The sequence below is a fragment of the Mytilus edulis genome, chromosome 14 (assembly GCF_963676685.1).
Source record: "Mytilus edulis chromosome 14, xbMytEdul2.2, whole genome shotgun sequence".
NCBI classification, from domain to species: Eukaryota; Metazoa; Mollusca; class Bivalvia; order Mytilida; family Mytilidae; genus Mytilus; species Mytilus edulis.
The window spans coordinates 37,042,267-37,063,838 of record NC_092357.1 but is presented as its reverse complement, the minus strand read 5'-3'; the positions used below and the strand labels follow the sequence as shown (position 1 = coordinate 37,063,838).

The window sequence follows — 21,572 nt, the reverse complement described above, 5'->3', positions numbered from 1 at the left end:
GCCGAAATGCGCATATGGTGCAATTGAATTGGTTTATATTGATAACACAAATAAATTGTATTTTTTGCACAGTGATCTTCAATGAAATAGCTGTTCCAGTGAAGAAATATGTTAACAGCATGTACAATATTGCTGTTAAGTAAAAAAAAAAAGTGTAGTTGTGTAATGTACATACTAGACAAATCTCATGTGTAAAATATTTTTGTTGTTTAATCACTAACCTAATAAACCAATATAAAAAAGAAGATGTGGTATGATTGCCAATGAGACAACTATTCACAAAAGACCAAAATGACACTGACATTAACAACTATAGGTCACCGTACGGCCTTCAATAATGAGCAAAGCCCATACCGCATAGTCAGCTATAAAGGGGCCCGATAAGACAATGTAAAACAATTCAAACGAGAAAACTAACGGCCTTATTTATGTAAAAAAATGAACGAAAAACAAATATGTAACACATAAACAAACGACAACCACTGAATTTACAGGCTCCTGACTTGATACAGGTACATACATAAATAAAGTGGCGGGGTTAAACATGGGATCCCAACCCTCCCAAGTAGGGAACTGCTCCGTATTTTACGTTTAAACATTTATAGATTAAGCAGCTATTGTTATTTCATCTAATGAAAGATTGCAATATTTTTCACACGAAATTACATAAAATATGTAATGCATTCTAAATCACCTACTTTGCGGTTAATTTAAAAGTGTGTCTACCTATCAAGGTTATTTCGAATAGACAGAAAAAAAATAGTACAACCATTTCTTATAATTTAATTCTTAATTTTTTTACGGAGGGAACCTTGAAAAAACCGTTGATGACGTACGGTCATATGACAAAATTATGTCTATTAGATGATAGACAAAATTCTTACAGCTAATCAGAAGACATATTAAATCCAAGATTGAATTTTAACAATTAGTTATTACTTATTTTGTAGACTGGCATGGTAAGAATATCAACACAGAATTGTGAATCGTTAAATTTTTACAATTACCTATGTCACAAAATTGGATCTGAGGAGGTCATTAGAGTTCGGAGGTTATATCTGAACATTATAGAAATGGGACACAGTGATAAAATGAAAGTAATACAGAGCGGAAGTAAAGCAGAAGGACTTAATTTAAAAGGAAGTGATTTAGATTTAATGAGTATAACTCCTACGTTTAAGGTATATCAATCAGAAACAGAAGTTGTTCGTGACGGTCTGACAGTTCCCTTAATCATAAATACTGAGGACAGCCAACCATGTTTTACACAATTGCGTCTTCTAGATCATCATCAAATTTTCAAAAATATGTGGGAAAAAAATAATCTGGGATATATGCTCTCAAGTGAACAGTATAAACTAGTCTATTTGTCATTGCTTCCTACCGGTTCCTGGAAAATTCATGGTCCATGTTTGTCAGATATGCAAGGGCGCTTGGATTTGGCGTTTTGCCTCAAATGTGACCGATGGATATTTCAAGCAGAGCCATGGGTTATCAGAGCGCGCACGGCATGGCCACCATCTGACATCATTTCTAAAATAACATCTTATGGAGTGTTATTCGTTCCAATTGGAATCAAAGGATCAATAAATGAAAATCTGGAATGGCGAATTTCATTTTCTATAGCAGAAAAATTCCTTGTTTATTCCTTCAGTCATGTACAATTATTATGTTATGCAATGTTAAAAGTCTTTCTAAAGGAAATAATAGAAAAACATGAAGATTTGAAAGACTTACTGTGTTCATATTTCTTGAAAACATTGATGTTTTGGATTTCTGAAGAAACAGACCCAAATCTATGGCGACCAGATAATATCATACCTTGTTTCAATGCATGTGTACAAAGACTGCTTTACTGTGTGAGGTATTCAATCCTGTCCCATTATTTCATTCCTACTAAGAACCTTTTCTGTTCTGTTATTAACAAAGAAAAGTTTACAACTATTCTGCATAAATTATACGAGAACGGAATTTGTTGTTTTGCGTATTCGGATACCCTGCGGGATTATCAAAGACAGTACTCTAACTTAACTGAATCTTTAACAAGTAGAATTGTCAAAACAGTAAACCATACTTTTTGTGACTATCCAAATATTAAGAAAATACATCTTCTGTATAATTTTCTGCATCATTCAAGAAGTAGTTTATCTGGTAGTTTATTTGCTTTAAACTTATAAAAGGCATGTTGGTTTGTTCCAGATTCTTCAAAAACTGTATATAGTTCAGAAAACAAGCATCATTACTTCAAGTACAAGTATGGTCTCAGTCATTTATTGATAGGCTTAAATTCAGATGCTGTAGCAGGCTGGCTGTTGTTGGCTTCTTTCTTCTATGTCCATAAAAACTACTTTGCCTCATTAAGTGTGATGAATTATGCATTGCAAAAATGCACTGAAGAGAAAATTTATTTGACCAGATCCGAGTATACGTTCATTCAAAATCAGGAGCTGTACCAGATGAAAAATGAAAAACTTTATACAGTATTGAAAGCTATGACAATTGAAGCTCTTAAATTTGCCGGGAAGTCGTCATTACTTCCAAAAGAATTGCAAGAAGATGCTGTGCATGATTTAATAGCCCATGATATTTTTTATTATCCTTTATCATTTACATATTTCCTAAGTTTCTTATGTTTCTATCATCTACATGACTTTAGATCAAGTAGATATTATTTTCAAAAACTAAAATCAACAGCTGATATAACCACCCCTTTGAATATTGGAGCAGCTTTTTGTTCGCCAATTTTTGACCAATTAATGGGCGACGCATATTTTAATAGACATGTGTTTCAAGAAACTGGAATACCTGATCAGTCTGGATCTATCATCTTGTGTCATGCAGCTGAAAAATTAATGAACGAATTCAAAAACTATGCTCGTGTACATGACAATTAACATGTTTACGTCTCGTTTATTTTACAATAATGTAAAAACAAACTTTCCTGCTCTTTACACGAGTAAATACCATTTTAAACAAATTGGAAGAAGTGTTCTTGCTTTGAATCTTAATAGAGAATTATCAAGATAGATACACGTGCCTTGTTTTAGGAAGGAATAAAACATATTTTCTTAAATAATACTCTGAATCAAATCAAAAATTGATCTTTATAGACTCTCTGTTACGTTTTGTGAACGTGTTTTTTTAACAGATAAATTCAATTCATATAGGAACCAATCATGCTACTGTTCTTCTCGACCTATTTATTTTCACATGCGACAGACTTCATACAGAAGCTTCTTAGGAAGAATGACAAAAAGTTAATGCCATCATCTATCTGAAATTTCCAGCAGTTTCTCGATCTAAATAAAGTATATATCTTCCATTTAATACAACATTTCTATCAGGATTAATGTGATGAAGGGTTGCCACTCAAAAGGATGCCATTAAACCAGGAGTTCCTAGAGATAGCGGTAAGACATCATTGATCAGTTTTATTGACGCCAGCACAATTTGGTAGACTTTTTCCGAATATCAACCAACTTCACAAATGAGGATGTACTTAGGTGAGGTTTTGGCATTTGTGTCAAATGTTCGAACTCCTTGGTGTTTTTCCATACAAAACAAGGTAAAATATTTTGCCTCATAACATCCATTTATTTTTTCATACAAGATTTAATAGCTCTTAAAAAGTCATTTGCCAAAATTTAAGCAGATTCTTGATTTTCTTTCTTTTGATTTAAGACCCAAATGATTATAATGTAAATATAACGTTAAAGTCCGTGTCAGCCTTTTCCCGCCATATTTTAAAGATCAAATATCTCGAAAAGGAGCTGCATGACCTATCAATAACTTTTCAATATTTTTCGCTTATTTTGATTCATAACTAATATTTTTGCGGCTTACAGTGTCAATTTTAGTTTCTTGATTTATTATATTTCACCTAAGTACATCCTCAAGTGTCGTTATCACAATCGTCGTTTCTTTTATTTTATTGTGATATAACAATGATGACAACGCACCGGATTTATTTCAAGAGCATCATGACGGAGTTCATCTCTGGTTTTTTGGTGTGTTAATCGTTATCTATGATTAGTTTATCTAAAAATGTAAATATTGCCTAGGCTTTTGTTTTATGTGTGGTGTTTCGTCTTTTCTCTGCTTATCATTTTTCATATGGAGTTGTCAATTTTTGTTTGAATTATAAATGCTGATGGGCTAATAAAGTATTTCAAAATACTGCTTTGATTGATCACCGCACATATTATATTAACCAGTGACTAAACGAGATTAACTAGTATCATCTGAATTTGACGTTATTTTATTGTTATGAGTTTTGAAATGTAAATGAAGAGATATCATGAATTGTGTTTTATTTTTGTCCTCATAAATTTCTTAAATTCATAAAAAAAATATACTATGGGAAAATTATTCTTTTGAATAAAGTTTAATAAAATATCAATAAAAATGTTCTTGTAGTTATATTTATCAAAGGTACCGGGATTATAATTTAATACGCCAGACGCGCATTTCGTCTACATAAGACTCATCAGTGAGGCTCAGATCAAAATAGTTATAAAGACAATCAAGTACAAAGTTGAGAGCATTGAGGACCCAAAATTTCAAAAAGTTGTGTCAAACACGGCTAAGGTAATCTTTTCCTGGAATAAAAACATCCTTAGATTTTCGAAAAAGGAGTAGGTCCGGTAAGGACCGATTTTGGCCTCAAATTTCAAGTTCATCTAACAAAAGATTTTAGACACTCTTTAACCACTGAAGTGTCTATTTCAATTGATTCGATTAGTTTATATGAAAGATTTTAACTGATTTAGTCATTAAAAATGCTCTGATTCAAGTTTAAATATGAAAAATCTATCAAATATGCAAAAAACGCCACTTTTCAGATAGTTTTTGTCAAAAATGAAAGTGGCCGCATCCGTGTTCATTCTCAACCTTTATATATATTATGTATCATTTTCAAATACAACTTACATTTTAATATTATAAATGAACACGAATGCGGCCACTTTCATTTCAGACGGAAACCGTCTAAAATTTAACTAAAATGCTAAAATTAGGAAGATTTCAGTAATTTTGCATGACTAAATTATGCTAGTACCCGATATAAGTGCATTGTTTTGTCAAAAACAGCCCATATGTATGGAGCAGAAGCATTATACTTTTCAATTAATAGCTTAAAGATTATATTTTTCACAATTTTGTAAAACTGCTATATTTTGGGGCCAAAAAGCTGTCTTACTGAACCTACTCCTTTATAGTTTTGTTACAGGAAGTTTAAAAGAATGACAATATAACTGATATTCATGTCAACACCGAAGTGCTGGGCTGGTGATACCTTCGGGGACGAAACGTCCACCAGCAGTGGCATCGGCCCAGTGGTGTAAATAGTTATTGTTATCTAACATAAAATAGGGAGATATAGAATAATTGCCAATGAGACAACTATCCACCAAACCAACTGACGTTAACTTGTTGTAATTTGTTCTGTCCTCATAAATTTCTGTAAAGGAGAAACCAGATGCTCCGCAGGACGCAGCTTTATACGACCGCAGAGGTCGAATTCTGAACAGTTGGGGCATATATGGACCCAACATTCAAGCTGGATAAATCTCTGAATTTGGATTGTGATTAGATAGTTGACACAAGATAGGTTTCTGACACAGAATAAATGTGGTCTAATGCCATTATTTTTTTTGGATTTTTGAGCAATTTACTATGCTGTTGAATATAAATCCCCTCAAAAAAAATATTTGTAGAAGTGTTCTTTTTAATTTCTAAAATCTAAAATGAGAAAAATTGTCCCCCCCCCCCCCCCTCATCTCAAGACAATCATCATTTCTTAAGAATAATTTTCAAGCAGTGTAACGGAGGTAATCAAACATATACATAACAGTATTCCTTAAATGGAATTTGATAACCTCCCTTACACTGCTTTTAAATTATCTAAATTGTCCTTTAAACAGAAAAAATACTTTTGCCACTATTTTCTAAATGATTTGAGCCATAAACTCCGATAATCATCCCTTTGCAGTATGGAAACCTGTGGTATAATTTCAGAGATATTTATACACTTAAACACAAGTTATTCACTGGAAACTATAAAAATGCTTATTTGGGCCCCTTTTTTTGCCCACTCACCCCAAAACTCAATTCAAGCATTTTCTTTGTAGTAAGAAACCTTGTGGTATAATTTCAGAGGGATCCATACACTTAAACACAAGTTATTGTCTGTAAAGTAGAAAAATGCTTCTTGTTGTCGTTTTTTGGCTCCTTATTCCAACATGTTTGAGGAAATTAAACCAAAACTCAATCCCAGCCTTCCTTTTGTTACATGGAACCTTGTGGTACAATGTCAGAGAGATCCATACAGTTACACACTAGTTATTGTCCTGAAACTAGAAAAATGCTGGTTTTTGGCCCCTTTTTGGCCCTTTATTCCTAGACTGTCTGCCCCATAACCCTTAAAATAAATCCCTACCTTCTACTTATGGGATTAAAAATTGTGGTACAATTTAAGTGCAACTGAAATACTTACACACAACTTATTGTCCTGAAACTAGAAAAATGCTTGTTTTTGGCCCCTTTGAGCCCCTAATTCCTAAACCTTTGGGACCATAACCCCCAATACCAATCCAATCCTTCCTTTTGTGGTTATAAACATTGTGTCAAAATTTTATTGATTTCCTTTTAGTTATACTTAAGTTATTATCCGGAAATAATCTGTCTTCGGATGGCGCTGATGACGACGCTGACAACGACGATGTGATACCAATATACGACAAAAAAAATATTTTGCAGTCGTATAAAAAACAATGGGAAAATTATTTGTATCTTGTTATGAGTAAAGTTAAATGAAATATTAATACAAATGTTCGTGTAGTTATCATTGTTATTCAACATAAAACAGGAAGAATTGCAAAGGAGACAATTATTCATCGAACCAAGTGATGTAATTGTTGGTTTATTGCTTAAAAATACAATAGGAAAATTATGTGTATCTTATCAGGAGTAAAGCTTACAACAATATTAATGAAAAATGTTGTTTACTAGTCATTGTTATTCGATATATAATAGGGAGATGTGAAATAATTGCCAATGAGACAACTGTCCAAAAAACCAAATAGCGTAGTTGTTGGCAAATATATGTCACCATACGACCGAGAAAAACTTATATCTAATTGCGAGCAATACGAGGTATAGACAAGACAAAATGTAAAACAAAACAAAAAACGAGTAAACAAACCGCAATTGAATTGCATCAAAGGTTCTAATTGGATAAAAATAAGCGTAACAACATTCTCTGACTGTAACTAAGAAAGCCGACATTTTGATACGGGAATAAAAAGACATGTAATTTCTCAAATAAGAAGCCAAAAAAATCACACTTTGCACCTAGAAACCTCTTATTACATTTTTATGCTAAGCGTCGATAGGTAAATTTGCGACAGTAAAACTACCGATGGACGTCCGCAAAGTTTCAAATTCACTAGTTATCTCTAAAGTATGGTATATAGCAAAACAGCGACAACCTCGAATGACTGGCTCCTGACTTTGGACAGGCAAAAGGACCGGACATGGCGACATTTACAGATATTTATGAGGTTCCTAAGCACAGAAGAACCAACTCCGGGAAACAGTTACGTCACCAAAACCAGTCAGACGACTAGGGAAAGATTGCTCACTACGATCCTTGATTTTCTTTTAGCTGTACGACATAGCAGCTATTTGACCTTCCTCTTTTGCACAGATTATTCGAAGCTAACATCCGACTGACTAGAAAAACTGACAACATTACACATATTGTTAATATATGTACAGTTGCAGTGTTACTCCGAGCGGTAACTTCTCGGTATTGTCATTAAAATGGCAGAACAAGAAGGAGTTCTTCGAATTCATTTTTTTTTTTTATTAAAATGAAGGAAAAACGTGCAAAAAATCTGGAAGTTACAGATGCCCATTTAATTTGGCACCACATACATTTGTGGTATCAAATTTGCTCAGGCATAACACGAGTTTGTAGAATATTTCATCAGTTATGTTTGAGATCAACAGTTAAGGAAGAAACTGCATAAAACCCAAGGGTCTAAAAATATGCCAAAAAATGTGGGGTAATCAATGGGGTTTACGAAAAAAAGAATATTTGGCAAAAAAAAAAATAATACAAAAGATGAATCAAGAATTAAAGAATAGAGAGTAATCGGGTTCTTCATATTTAGAATGCAGAATGCTTGAGTATTAAAACAAAGCGTGAAGAAATATAAACAACTGACGAAAACAAAAATAAGAACACGCTCATCATACCCCATTTAGACCCTTTATATAACGTCTCTGTTATTTTTATAGTTGAAAGCTTACCGTAGAGTACTTCAATACAGGCAAAAGTAGTATTCCGCTTTCAATATGCAAAAATCGATTGAGTGAAGACAAATACATGTCAAAAACCAAAACAGAGGGAAACACATCATCTACAATGGGAAAACAACGGAACAGCAGAAAAAGTGAACTACATGTACTATAAAAACAAACGCCAACAAACATGCATAGAAACGGTCTACTTGATAACAAATGCCATATTCCTGACTTTGTACAGGACATTTTTTTTATTAAAATTGTTGAACCTGGTTATATGGCTAGCTAAACCTCCCACTTATATTGCATACAAAAAAATCGATAATTCATCCCGTTTCTGGGTATTGTGTGGATTTGTGTAGACTTCTTTATCTTTTCATCTGTTTTATTTTCAGTCAGGGAAGTGTAAACTTAATATAGTCTCTATATATGGAGATATTTCCTTCCTGTTTTTTGTTGTTGAAGTATATGTCAATGTATAATTGATCGACCAAAAATTACGTTCGAATGAATTATCAAAACATTCCGTTACTAACGTCTGTCATAATTTGTGGAAGGTAAGGATCGAGACCGGATGCCTCGACAGACTATGCGTTTTCTACTATGCATGCATCATTCGCCATGCTTATTTACACAAATGAAAAATATCACAATCGAACATGGGACAATATCAGTAAAATTCGTAAGGGTTCCGCGGAACACTGTGACTCGCCTATTTTTGTTGTTAATTGCAGGCTCAACAAAAATGATTAAAAATCAATAATTCTCTTGATACTATCTTTTGTTTGTAAAAAGCTTCTGTCCAAGTTTGCTAAAAATCCAGGATAGTTTATGAATCTAATAAATGTTTTAAAAACTTTAACTGCAGACTTTATGTAATGTTCACTGAAAGAAAAACTAAGTTCATTTATAAGTAAAATACAGACACACAGATACAAAATTTCCTTCTAGATACTAGCTTTTGATCAGAAACCAACTTCTGTCAAAGTTTGGTACAAATTCAAAATAGTGTAAGAAAGTTATTAAAAACTTTAACCACCGAGTGAATGTGTTATTTCCTGGCAGAAAATCTAAGTTCATTTAAAAGTGAAATACGGAAAAATGGATTTATTTTTTAACAAAATTTACTTCTGGATACTATTTTATGATCGTAAAAAAGCTTCTGTTCAAGTTTGGTACAAACCCATGATAGTTTAAGAAATTTATGAAAGTTTTAAAAACTTTTACTACAGAGTGAATGTGTTGTTTCCTGGTAGAAAATCAAAGTTCATTTAAAAGTAAAATACGGGAAAAATGGATTATTTTTTCACAAAATTTACTTCTGGATATTATCTTGTGGTCATAAACAAGCTTCTGTCCAATTTTGGCAAACCCCAGAATAGTGGAGTTTCACAGGATGAATGTGTTGTTTCCTGGCAAAAAATCGAAGTCCATTTAAAAGTATTTAAAATACGGAAAAAATGAATTACTTTCTTTACAAAGTTTACTACTAGATACCTCTTATCAATCTAATTAAAAACCGATCTCTCGTGCTCCCGCCTTCTGATATGTCCCCAATTTGGACCGACTTGAAAACTGGGTCCATAATAAAATATTAATACATGTACATGTTTAGATTCAGCATATCAATGAACCCCAAGAATTCAATTTTTGTTAAAATCAAATTAAGTTTAATTTTGGACCCTTTGGACCAAAATGTAGACCAATTTGATAAAAGGACCCAAAATAAACTAGGTGCTCCACAGGGCGCAGCTTTATACGACCACAGAGATAGAACCCTGAAGAGTTAGGGCAAGTATGGGCAAAACATTCAAGTTGATACAGCTCTGAATTTGGATTTTGATCAAATTTTTGACATAATATGAGTTTCTGACACAAAACAAATGTCAAATCTATTGCGCAATATTGTGCAATTAAAGATTTTATCTTCAAACTTTTCAAAAATTTGGAATTTGGAGAAAAAAAATTCTACCGACCCGTTTTTTTGCAATTAGTCCAAAACCTGACATTTCTTTATACACAATTTACAAGTAGTTAAATCAGGAGGTTAATTAGAACATACCCAACATTGTATGTAAATGTACACTTTTAAATTGTCTTAATTGTCCATTGACCAGAAAAACCTAGTTTAACCCCCTTTTTGACCCTTTTGCCCCTAATTCCAACCAGGTGCTCCGCAGGGCTCAGCTTTATACGACCCCAGTGGTTGAAACCTGAACAGTTGGGGCAAATTTGGTCACAATATTCAAGCTCGATTCTGTCTGAATTTGGATTGTGATCAAATTTTTGACATAATATAGGTTTTTGTCACAAAATTAGTGTGGTCAAAGATCTAACAAATCTATTGCACAATACCGTGCAATTGAAGATTTCTTCTTTAAACTTTTCAAAATTCGAAATTTGAAAAATTTTGAAAAAAAAGGGAGCCCTTCAAAAATCGTAAACAAAAAATCCCCCCCCCCCCTAACTTTTTGAAACCCCCTTGGAGCAATAACCCTTACACTCAATCTCATGCTTTCCATTGCAGTATTGAACCTTGTAGTACAATTTCAGAGAGATCCATACAATTACACATAAGTTATTGTCTTGAAACTAGAAAAATGCTTGTTTTGACCCCTTTTTTGCCCTTAATTCCTAAACTTTGGCCCAATAACCCCTAAAATGAATCCAAACCTTCTACTTGTGGTTTTGAACATTGCGATAAGATTTCAGAGCAATTGAAATACTTCTACACAAGTTATTATCCTGAAACTAGAAAAATGCTTGTTTTGGGCCCCTTTGGGCCCCTAATTCATAATCGGTTGGGACCATCATCCCCAAAATCCATCCCAACTTTTCTTTTGTGGTATTAAACCTTCTGAAAAAATTTCATGAAGATCTATTCACTTAAACTAAAGTTATTATCCGGAAACCAATGTGTCTTCAGACGACGACAACGCAGATGACAAAAAAATTTTGGGGTCGTATAAAAACAAATTGAGCAATAACCCCCAAAGTCAATACTTACCATCAAAATTTTGACATAATATAGGTTTTTGACAATAAACAAATGTGGTCCAAGATCTTACAAATTTATTGCTCAATACTGTGCAATTGAAGATTTCTTATAATATTGCTTGTCATATATAGTATATGTCCATTGAGGGTCCATGATTGGTTAATAAAATCTTATATTTTGAATTTGGAATCTTGGTAGGGTCTGCAAGATAGCCCAACTTTAAATGCAGAACAGAGCTAGACAAAAGGCCACCTACAGATTTCTCAAAGTTAACAGCATGACACTCTTTTTTCTATATATAGAAAATGTATATGATAGATATTTTAATAGTACAACAATTACTATACAAATTATATAAAAACGACTACATGTATATCACAGATTGCACTAAAAGAACTTGACACCTTCACTATCGTCAAACATCATTATTTCTGCTTTTCTCTGCGCCTCTAAAGTCTTTATAGCTCGTAATAATAACCACTTCTCAAGACCATGAAATTCTGAAACAAAAATATACAATTGAAAAAATATATGTTAGTTCTTTGATAAATGATGTACTGAATGTTTTTTTCATAACAATAACATAAAATTAAAATTCTTTTTTTTTAATAAAACTTGAACATGAAGGAAGACACTTTGAATTAAAATTTAGAGAAGCACAGTGAGTGCATAAGCTTAGTTGCAACCTTGTTGTATTTAACTGTTGTTGAAAATAAATGGACAACGTGTCCATGGGAGGCAGATGATGCCCTTACTTCTATATAACTTCATAAAGCAGCATAACTCCAAAACGATTTAAGTGACAACACCAAAATTGGAACTTGATTTAAGTTTTGTCGTAATAGGCATTTAGCTTCATAACACTTGTATGAGGCAATCAAAAGTTAGAGAACAGCAACCAATTTGGAATGTACATAGGTGCAGATGGAAACTGATAAACTTTAATGCCTCTCTGCTATTGCAGGGGCAAAAAATAGATTAACATGTCAGATACTTATTTTTTTAAATAAGGTTTATCTATCTACTTGCATGCCTTTAGCTTTACCAAAAATATAAAATTGACAAAGGAGTTGACTGATTATTTCCACTGTGTTGTTTATTGGCAGTAATTTTTTGTATATATGTATGCATTTTTCTGTCAAGATCATAGCTAAAAAATAATATTGGTGAAGATTTTCATTCAAGGAATATAACTACTACAATGAGTCAATTGACTACTTTTGTCAATATTGACTTCTTAAAAAAGTTCTTTGTTGATCTAGTCTTGCTGATCAATTTTGCTGTTTAAAGTTGTTCCCTATTAATCATAGTTTAAAGAAAATAGCCCCAAAATTATTATTTTTTAAAGTAACATTAAAAACAAATCGTCTGACAATTATGTTCTAAATACACAGTAGCTAGGTATATCTAAACATTGGGAACATATTTGCCCTTGAAGATTTTCTCTATTTTTAACACTTTGAAGAAAAAGCACATGTAATAACTAGTATTTGCTCCTGACTTGTATTCTTAGTGTTGGCAGCAATGTTGGTTGGCAGGCAGAATCATCCCATATTAGATACTGCAAAGATAATTGTGATCAAAATTGGCTCTAATTGGCCCTGTAGTTTCAGGGTAGATTGATCGATTGATTGGTGTTTAATGCCACTTTAAACGCTATTGTTCTATTTTGAGGCAGACAGTTATTATTGGTGGAGGACGTCAGCGTGCCCAGAGAGAACCACAGACCTTTAATGGGAAAATTTCAAGGTAGAAGATTTTTGTGGAAGTTTATAGACAATAAGTCACAAGAAATGCAAAAAGTTCATGATAGCTGTTTTGGCCATGCCTAGATGAGCTTAAAATGTAAAATTATTAGCAAATGAACTTTTTATGCCCCCGTTTCTAGGCAAAAGGGGCATAAAGTGTTACCCTTGACCATCTGTCCATCCCAAAAGTAATTTCACATATGATAAGCAAGCTTGAGCAGGGGCATTTGTATCCTCAATTATTCTCTTCTTTTATTTTAATAATAAACAGAAACAACCTTAGTAATGTTTATAAAATTTTAGAATGTAAATGGGAAATAAGCATGTTAAGTCTTCCACTGAACTATTTATAGATTTTACTGATTGACAATTATTTGTGAAATCTATATTTAATCAACTTTCTTACAGAGAGAAAAATTTGGTCAAGAGCAAAGGGAGATAATACATTTAGAAATGGAAAGAAGGGATCAAAATTGATCATGAGGGTTTGGATGGGGTTAAATGATTAAAGAATAATGCCCTTAAAAATGAAGATTAGAGAATAATGGGCAAAAAAAATGAAGATTAGAGAAAAAAGGGGTTAATATTTTGAAGATTAGAGAAAAAAGGGGTTAAATTTTTGAAGATTAGAGAAAAAAGGGGTGAAAAAATGTTTACCGAATAACAGACCCCCCCCCATATCCAGACCCTCATCATAGTATATCACTAACCTGTTCCTTCTGATTCCTCTCCATTTGTTAACTCATAAAAAGTACATACAGTATTAGTCATGTACTTTGATATTATCTGAAAGACAGTAGAATTGACTCATTTTTTTTTAATTTTATTTTGACTTATTTTTCTAGCATTGTAGCATGCTGACATTAATGTTTATACACAATTTCATGGTGATCTATATCACAATTTCTGAGAAATATGTGGCAAAATATTATTCATAATAATATGATAATTATGTGTAATAAAGAACATTTTTTTTCAGTAAGCAAGAAGTTGATGGGTCATGTAAAAATGCATCACACTGTCTGGAAATTTCACATGAAGCATTTTAAAAAAAATTCAGGAAGGTCTGATCTATAGTTCCTGAGATAAATGAGACAAAATTTCACACATGAAATTTTGACAGATAAAATTGAGAATGGAAATGGGGAATGTGTCAAAGAGACAACAACCCGACCATAGAGCAGACAGCAGCAGAAGGTCACCAACAGGTCTACAATGCAGTGAGAAATTCCCCCCCCCCCCCCGGAGGCGTCCTTCAGATGTTCGCTTTCTTAAGTTTCAGACCGCATACAATTGATATGACAGGGCTAAATAACATATAAAAGTATCCATTTTACAGGAAATAAGAGTACCATCTCATATTATAAATCTTGATCTTGGTAAATTAAATGTTTATGTGAATATTTTTAAACATGTTAAAATATCTCTGTCTCTAATATCATGAATATTTCAATGTATTAATTGTTTAATCACTGTTAAAAAAATGAATTAAAACTACTTTAACATGTTCAAATGCACATTTCTTTTTTACAAGATCATGATTTAAAATACTGGAAAGTATAAAAACCTGGAAAAATAAGTCTGGTTTTCGCATATTTATAAAAATAATATAAAATGATTAATCCTGCAGCACCTGAGAGGAAAAAAACATATATTTTTTAAAATCTTATGACAATATTGATTGACATGACTAAGATATTTTTTCATGTAAGATTTTTTGTGAAATGAGTTCCTAACTGATTTAGTTTTAACTTTGAACTACTTTTATCCTCCTTAGTTCTAATCTTTAAAGGGCAAAAATTTTAATTTTGGATGTAACGCGTCTTTTAATTGGCTGACGTTATTTTGTTATCAGCCCATAGACATTATTTAGTCATGTGGCCGTGACGTCATCAACGTTTTTTCATGGTTTTTTATGTTTTTTTATGGTATTTAGAATTAAATTATAGGAAATGACTGTAATATTTTTTCTGTCTATTCGAAATAACATAAAAAATGTGGTACACACTGTTAAATAACCCGCTACGCACATTTTTTATGTTATTTCTTCATAGACAGAAAAAATATTACAGTCATTCCTTAAATAACTTAATTATATTGCTGGGGATCCTCTCAAAGATAAAATTATACTAAATCTTACCCATGAATATATTAAATTTCCCCATTCCTCAGGAGTTCTCCACATAACCAAACATTGTTTCTTTGTCTTGGGATCTTTCCATTCTAAGTGCCCTATAATCAATTAAAATAACAGTTGTTATTTTCAGAAGACTATTCAGCATGTGAAACATTTAATTCTGTTTGGAACTACGATACTCTATATAAATAAATTATGAAGCAAGACTTTACCATGTTTAAAATAGTTTGCATAATCATTTTTTTTTTACCAACACTATCAGGTGAACAAACTTTTGGAGAAATACAATAAAATATGAAAATAAAGTAAATAAGTTGACTATGCAGTATGGAATTTGCTCATTGTTGAAGGCTTTACAGTGATCTATAGTTGTTAATTTCTGTGTTGTTTTGTCTCTTGTGAATAGTTGTCTCATTGACAAACATATACCACATTATCTTTTCTATAAAAAATATTTTCATATTTCCAGCTTTACTATCATGACTGTGAATATAAATTAAAATGTCTTTAGTTTCTTTTTCTTCAGCAGGTAATCATCAGCAAATGATTAAGTCAGTATCTTGAAGGAATAGCAGTAAACATCAGTCAGGGGACTTACTGAAATAGGTGATTTTTAAATCACTTATTTGAGTAGCAAAATCGTGGTTTTGTCACAAATTGGAATTTTGTATTTTTTTCCAAATTTTAAACACATAGGTTTAAATAATATCTTTTAATTAGTAAAATTAAAAAAAAAAAACTTTTTGCTTCTTTTAAGTAGAAAGGTTTCTGCCTTTGATGCTATCATTTAGCTGAAAATTCTATTTTAGTTTAAAAAATGCTATAATAATGGCTTTACATAATGAACTGATACTTTCTTAAAAGATTTTTCCCAGCAGTGGGAGTATTTTTCCTGTGAAGTTTAATGTTTCATCTTTCAGATTATGTAATAAAATTCTACTGTTTGCGATAAAAATCTCACTGTTCGGGGGTGTTGAAATTAGTAGGGATTATTAAAAGAATGATACTTAGAGAAGTGATTTTTGGGAAGGAAATTGAGGTCTGATACTTAAACAAGTGATTTTTATGTCATTATCCTAGATTCAGTACAAGGTCATCACCTGAAATGACCTGGTCATCCTAGACAACACAGATGTTGGTTCTGATAAGTTTAGAAACATAATTAGTCCCTGGATCATTAGTATTCTATATTTAAAGCTACAATAAAATTAAATCACTTCTTCTAGGGATTAATTTGTACTACTTAAATAGGTGATTATTAAAGAAAGACAACTCTAACTTCCAACCTTTATGGAAATAATGTTACTTAAATCAGTGATTTAGAAAATCACTTATTTAAGTAAGTCCCCTGACTGAACATGTGATCCTTGACTTTATTCATCTGATATCATATTTTGAGAGGCATCCGATAGCAATCAACCAGGTGAACGTATACATGTACATGTATTTATACATTGATTGAAATTGTAACAACCGATTATAAAAGAAAAGTCTTTGATAGATTTTGTTGTGTATTGTAGGGTTCTTATAACGATCCAATTCAAATTTTAAAATGGTACAGACTTTTCGAAGATAATGTTTTTAACACAAAATAGATACAAAGAATAATTGATATTCATTTGCATAAGGTCAATTTCTATTATACACTAACCTGTTCTACAAAGTTCATCTAACACAGTATATAAACCATCTAATGAGAGTTTTCCTAAAAACTGTTAAGGTCAACAAAATAAATTTTACGCCACACAAATTCAAACTTGATGTAAGTTTTGTGGTAATAAGCATTGTAAATAAAATGAAGAAGGTAAAAGTGATGCCACCCAAATTCAAACTTGATTTAGTTTATCATGATCATGTTTATGTGGTACATGTAATATAATAAGCTTTGTGTATAAGTTTCAAAATATTTGGGTTAGGCAAACTAAAGCTAGACAAAGGAAACTAATTTTGAGACATGAAGACAAAAAAGGGTAACTATTAATGCCCCCACTACCGAAGAGAGGGGCTAAAACATTAAATTTAAAAATTCACAGTTTGAGTAGACCAGTATGTTTAATGAATTTTGTGTATTGGTAGATCCCATAGTGAATCATCCAAACACTGGTATCTTTTGTGAAATTCACCACTAAGTTTTTAATAAAGTCACCTTATGTGTAATCATGGTAATACCTTTCATAGGCGGATCAGCCCCCCCCCCCCCCCCCCCCCCACCCCCCACCATCATCAACCTTTCATTGGAAACATTTGGTTGTTTATATAAGGAATAACTGAAGCATGACTGGAGCAGGCCCCCTTAAGGAGGCTCAAGGGTATAAAAATTTCAGAAAAAAATTAAAGATTTGTTTTTCATTACAAATTTAATGTGTTACCTTTTGTAGTTGTTACTATATCATATGGTACAAAAATCATTCAAAACAATCACTTTGTGTTGGCCCCAGATGACTTTTAAAATGTATAGATCATTGAAAAAGTTCCAAATTATCTCCCTTTGGTGGAAAAATGCCATTTTTTGGCTTTAAAATTGAAATATCTTTTTTAACTCATCGGTGACCTATATTTTTTAATATAATTTCCATATAAGCTGTACTTAAACTAAATTATTGTAAAATTTGAGCGATTTCTGTTATAAATTTCTTTTTTTTTAATTTCGATATTACCTTTATTTCTCCTATTACTTCAACAGAAAAAACCCACCTTTACAAAAATGTATGCTTCTTTCAAAGGCAGATTGTGAGCGCAAATGAACGGTGACCCCACTTTTTTATTTTATTTTTCTATTAACCATAAGATAAAGTTTATTTATAGAAAAATATAGACAAATCCTATATAAATGATTTAGACCCGTGAACCCCCTTAAGTCAGTCAGCAGGCCCCCCTTATCAAAAGTTCTGGATCCGCCACTGTAAACTAATGTAAAATTATTTGACACCACAAAAGGATACTGTCTATTTCTTTGTTATGACAAAGTTGAGAGTTGAGTATCTCGGTCACATCTATGCTGTAGGATTTTTTCTGTTTGTGGTAGTTGAGAATCAGTGAACACCAAGCTTCCAATTGTTTCTTTCTTGTATCAGAATTAGGCTGAATCCTGTAATGAAGAGAATAAATTTATGAAATATAACAGATTCATGTTTCTGTATGAACCAATGATCTGTGTTGAAGGTCATATTTTGACCTTTAGTCCTTGATAATGGTTTACTTTTACAAATTGTGACTTGGATGGAGAGCTGTCACATACCACATCTACTTATATCTTTTTGACCTACAATTTCTCTATGGCAGCACCTCTATAATTTTTGTTAGACTTAGTTATATTCATTTCAACAAAAGTTGAAGAGGTTTCTAGTAATTTCTGGTGATTAATAGGATGTTTCTGATTTTCTAGTGATTTTTGTTGATTTCCAGAAGGTTTTCTAGTGAAATCTGGTGATTAACAGGAGCTTTCTCATTTTTTAGTGAAATCTGGTGATTAACGAGCAGTTTCTCATGTTTCTAGTGAATTTTGTTGATTAACAGGAGGTTTCTCATGTTTCTCATGGAAATTAACATTCATGATGTTAATGAATACAGTCTTTATATGAATCCTTATCTGAATTTGACTAGTTTGCAAAAGTATCTGGTTTAAATATAAATTTTGAGAAAACACAAGTAATTTGGTTTAGAAGTAAAAAGTATAACAAGGTAATTTTATGTCATGTATGTCCTGATGTTAACGTTAATTAACCTTTCATGGGGGAGACAACTTTTAAACAACTTGGGATAAATTTTTATGTGGACTTAGACAGTATTGTCAACATCAACTATAATGATAAAATTATACAGATTAAGAACGTAATAAAACAATGGTCATGATGGTCAAACCTTACAGTGATAGGTAGAATAATTGTGATAAAAACTCTTGTTTTACCTATTTTAAACCACCTTATTATTTCTTTGCCTATATAATCCTTCAAACAGTGTATTCCGAAAAAATAATGACATTTTTTATTATTTTGTATGGAATTCTCCTATTGATAGAGTGAAGAAGGACATGTTGATCAGTCAGAGATATAACTCTATAGGGTTATTCCAGGAAATAACTTGTGTGTGTTATTACAGATACTTTCACCTTAAATTTTCTAAATCTGTAATAACATATGTTTGTTATTTGTAAAATTATTTCATTTATAGTGGGTTCTAGGGAACTCTTGAGACTTTTCGCAGAAACTAAATGCATAGTCTTGATAACTAATTTTTTAATTAAATTTTAAATACATTTTTGATGAGCCATGGTAAATCAGTGAGTCTAGGCTATTAAGGGATAAACTTAGCTGTGATAACAAGGCTCAGTTATTAAATAATTAAAGGAATGTAACTTATTATATAAGACACTTGGGAAATACTGAGAAACTTGCGCAGAACCTCATTACATGCTCTGGTCATTATTTCTTACAATAAATTAAACTACATTGTAATTAAGCATGATGTATGTCTGAGCAAATGCTTTCAAGTGATATAGAGAAGCTGTGATAACACCCTTTAGTTAATTACAGGCATATTTTTTCTGTAATAACATATAGGTGTACTATGCAAAATTGGCAAATTATGAACTGTTAATAACCTGTTTTTGGCAATGTAATCGATTACATTACGATTAATACTTGTAATCAGAAATGGCATGATTACTGATTACATAGGATTACACTGCAAAATGTAATCGATTACAGCTGATTACGATTACTGATTACGATTACCCCATGCCTGTCTGTTATCATGTTATTTCTTTAAATAGTTAAGTATACATATAGAAAAAAAGTAATATCAATAGAACTTTTATACATTTTAACTAAACTAATGATGTATATTGTCCCTTTGAAACATGTAACATACATATGTTATAACAGTTCTTTAATGTTTTTGTCCGCAATAACAAATGTATGTTATTTTCCTGTAATAACCCTATAGAGTTATATATATCCCTAACTGATTACCATGATGCTAAATGGCCCTCGGGAAAACACTGCTTCTTTTCATATAAATATAAAATGAATTTACAATGTTTATTGTCATAAATAAATATATATATTCAAATGTATTGTTTATAATATTACGTGTTGTATTTGTTGTAAATCTTGATCATGTTGATAATAATAAAAAAAAACAAAAAAAACCATTCATCATGTTCATGATGACACAAGTTTACAGCAATTAACATGATTAAGTGCACAGGTAAATAAAAGAAAATCTTGATTTTGATTGTTATCCTGTTTTTCATATTGTTCATAATTACAAATGAATTATAGCGAAATAAAATAATTATAAGTATTGAATACAAGTTTCTTTTAGTGTATTCATAGGGTTGTAAAAGTGTTGACCGTGCACACATTTTAAGAATGAAGCACGGAATGTACTTTGGTCAACGCTTTTACACTCCGATGAATTTACAAGCATTTAATTTTTTAGTGAATCACAAACATCATTTGAAAAAAATAGACCTACTACATTTATAAATATAATTGTAAATATAAATATGACGGGTGCCACATGTGGAGCAGGATATGCTTAACCTTCTGGGGTACCTGAGACCACCCCCAGGTTTTGGAAGGGGTTCATGTTGCTTATTCTTTAGATGTTTAGTTTTATATGTTGTGTCATGTGGACTATTGTATGTTCATTTGTCTTTTTCATTTTTAGCCATGCATTGTCAGTTTATTTTTCGATTTATGATTTTGACGATTTTTATAGTTCGTTCTTATGTTGTACTGTTATACCACTGTCCCAGGTTAGGGGAGGGTTGGGATCCCGCTGACATGTTTAACCCCACCACATTATTTATGTATGTGCCTGTCCCAAGTCAGGAGCCTGTTATTCATTGGTTGTCGTTTGTTTATGTGTTACATGTTTGTTTTTCGTTCATTTTTTTTAACATAAATAAGACCGTTAGTTTTCTCATTTGAATTGTTTTACATTGTCTTATCTGGGCCTTTTATAGCTGACTATGCGGTATGGGCTTTGCTCATTGGTGAAGGCCGTACGGTTACCTATAGTTGTTTATGTCTGTGTCATTTTGGTCTTTTATGGATAGTTGTCTCAATGGCAATCATACCACATTTTCTTTTTTATATGTCCTGTCCCTCTGGTATCGTTCGTCCCTTTTTTTATATTGATTTCGAATCATCAAACAAGAGTGCAACAAAAATTTAAGTAAGTTCATAAAGTTACAAGTGTATTATTACGTGAAGAAAGGTGGGAAATTGTACTGCCAGGGCCATTCCATTTTTAGTGCGTTCCTTATATCCCTAAAAAAAATCCATGATATTTAATCAAAACATTTCAAATACATAAAACACAAGATGTTTAAACTTTCTTTGTTTTTTTAGCAATGATTTAAATATATATCTTG

At 31.9% G+C, this 21,572-nt stretch overlaps 2 protein-coding genes across 2 annotated transcripts; one reads left to right on the top strand and one right to left on the bottom strand.

Annotated features, from left to right (window-relative positions):
* Positions 1 to 1,005: 1,005 nt before the first annotated feature.
* LOC139504174 (cyclic GMP-AMP synthase-like receptor) lies at positions 1,006 to 2,177 on the top strand. Its single transcript, XM_071294237.1, has one exon. It carries the CDS (start codon positions 1,074 to 1,076, stop codon positions 2,175 to 2,177), a length of 1,104 nt encoding a protein of 367 aa, XP_071150338.1. The 5' UTR covers positions 1,006 to 1,073.
* A 9,436-nt stretch (positions 2,178 to 11,613) lies between these two features.
* Positions 11,614 to 21,503, bottom strand: LOC139502735 (vacuolar protein-sorting-associated protein 25-like). The gene is made up of 6 exons (XM_071292299.1): positions 21,406 to 21,503; positions 18,133 to 18,278; positions 16,842 to 16,895; positions 15,194 to 15,285; positions 13,764 to 13,839; positions 11,614 to 11,805 (listed from the first exon to the last, which is right to left on the bottom strand). Exons 1-6 carry the CDS (start codon positions 21,444 to 21,446, stop codon positions 11,693 to 11,695), a joined length of 522 nt encoding a protein of 173 aa, XP_071148400.1. The 5' UTR covers positions 21,447 to 21,503; the 3' UTR covers positions 11,614 to 11,692.
* Between the last annotated feature and the right edge of the window lie 69 nt (positions 21,504 to 21,572).

Bases quoted from the DNA above. Each gene is read 5' to 3' on its own strand.
- LOC139504174 (XM_071294237.1), top strand. From the start codon at position 1,074: ATGGGACACAGTGATAAAATGAAAGTAATACAGAGCGGAAGTAAAGCA.
- LOC139502735 (XM_071292299.1), bottom strand. From the start codon at position 21,446: ATGGAATGGCCCTGGCAGTACAATTTCCCACCTTTCTTCAC. The intron at 16,896-18,132 runs GTATCCTTTTGT...AACAGTTTTTAG, and splicing joins TCATAACAAAGAAATAGACA to GAAAACTCTCATTAGATGGT. The intron at 15,286-16,841 runs GTTAGTGTATAA...AATTGATTATAG, and splicing joins AGATGAACTTTGTAGAACAG to GGCACTTAGAATGGAAAGAT.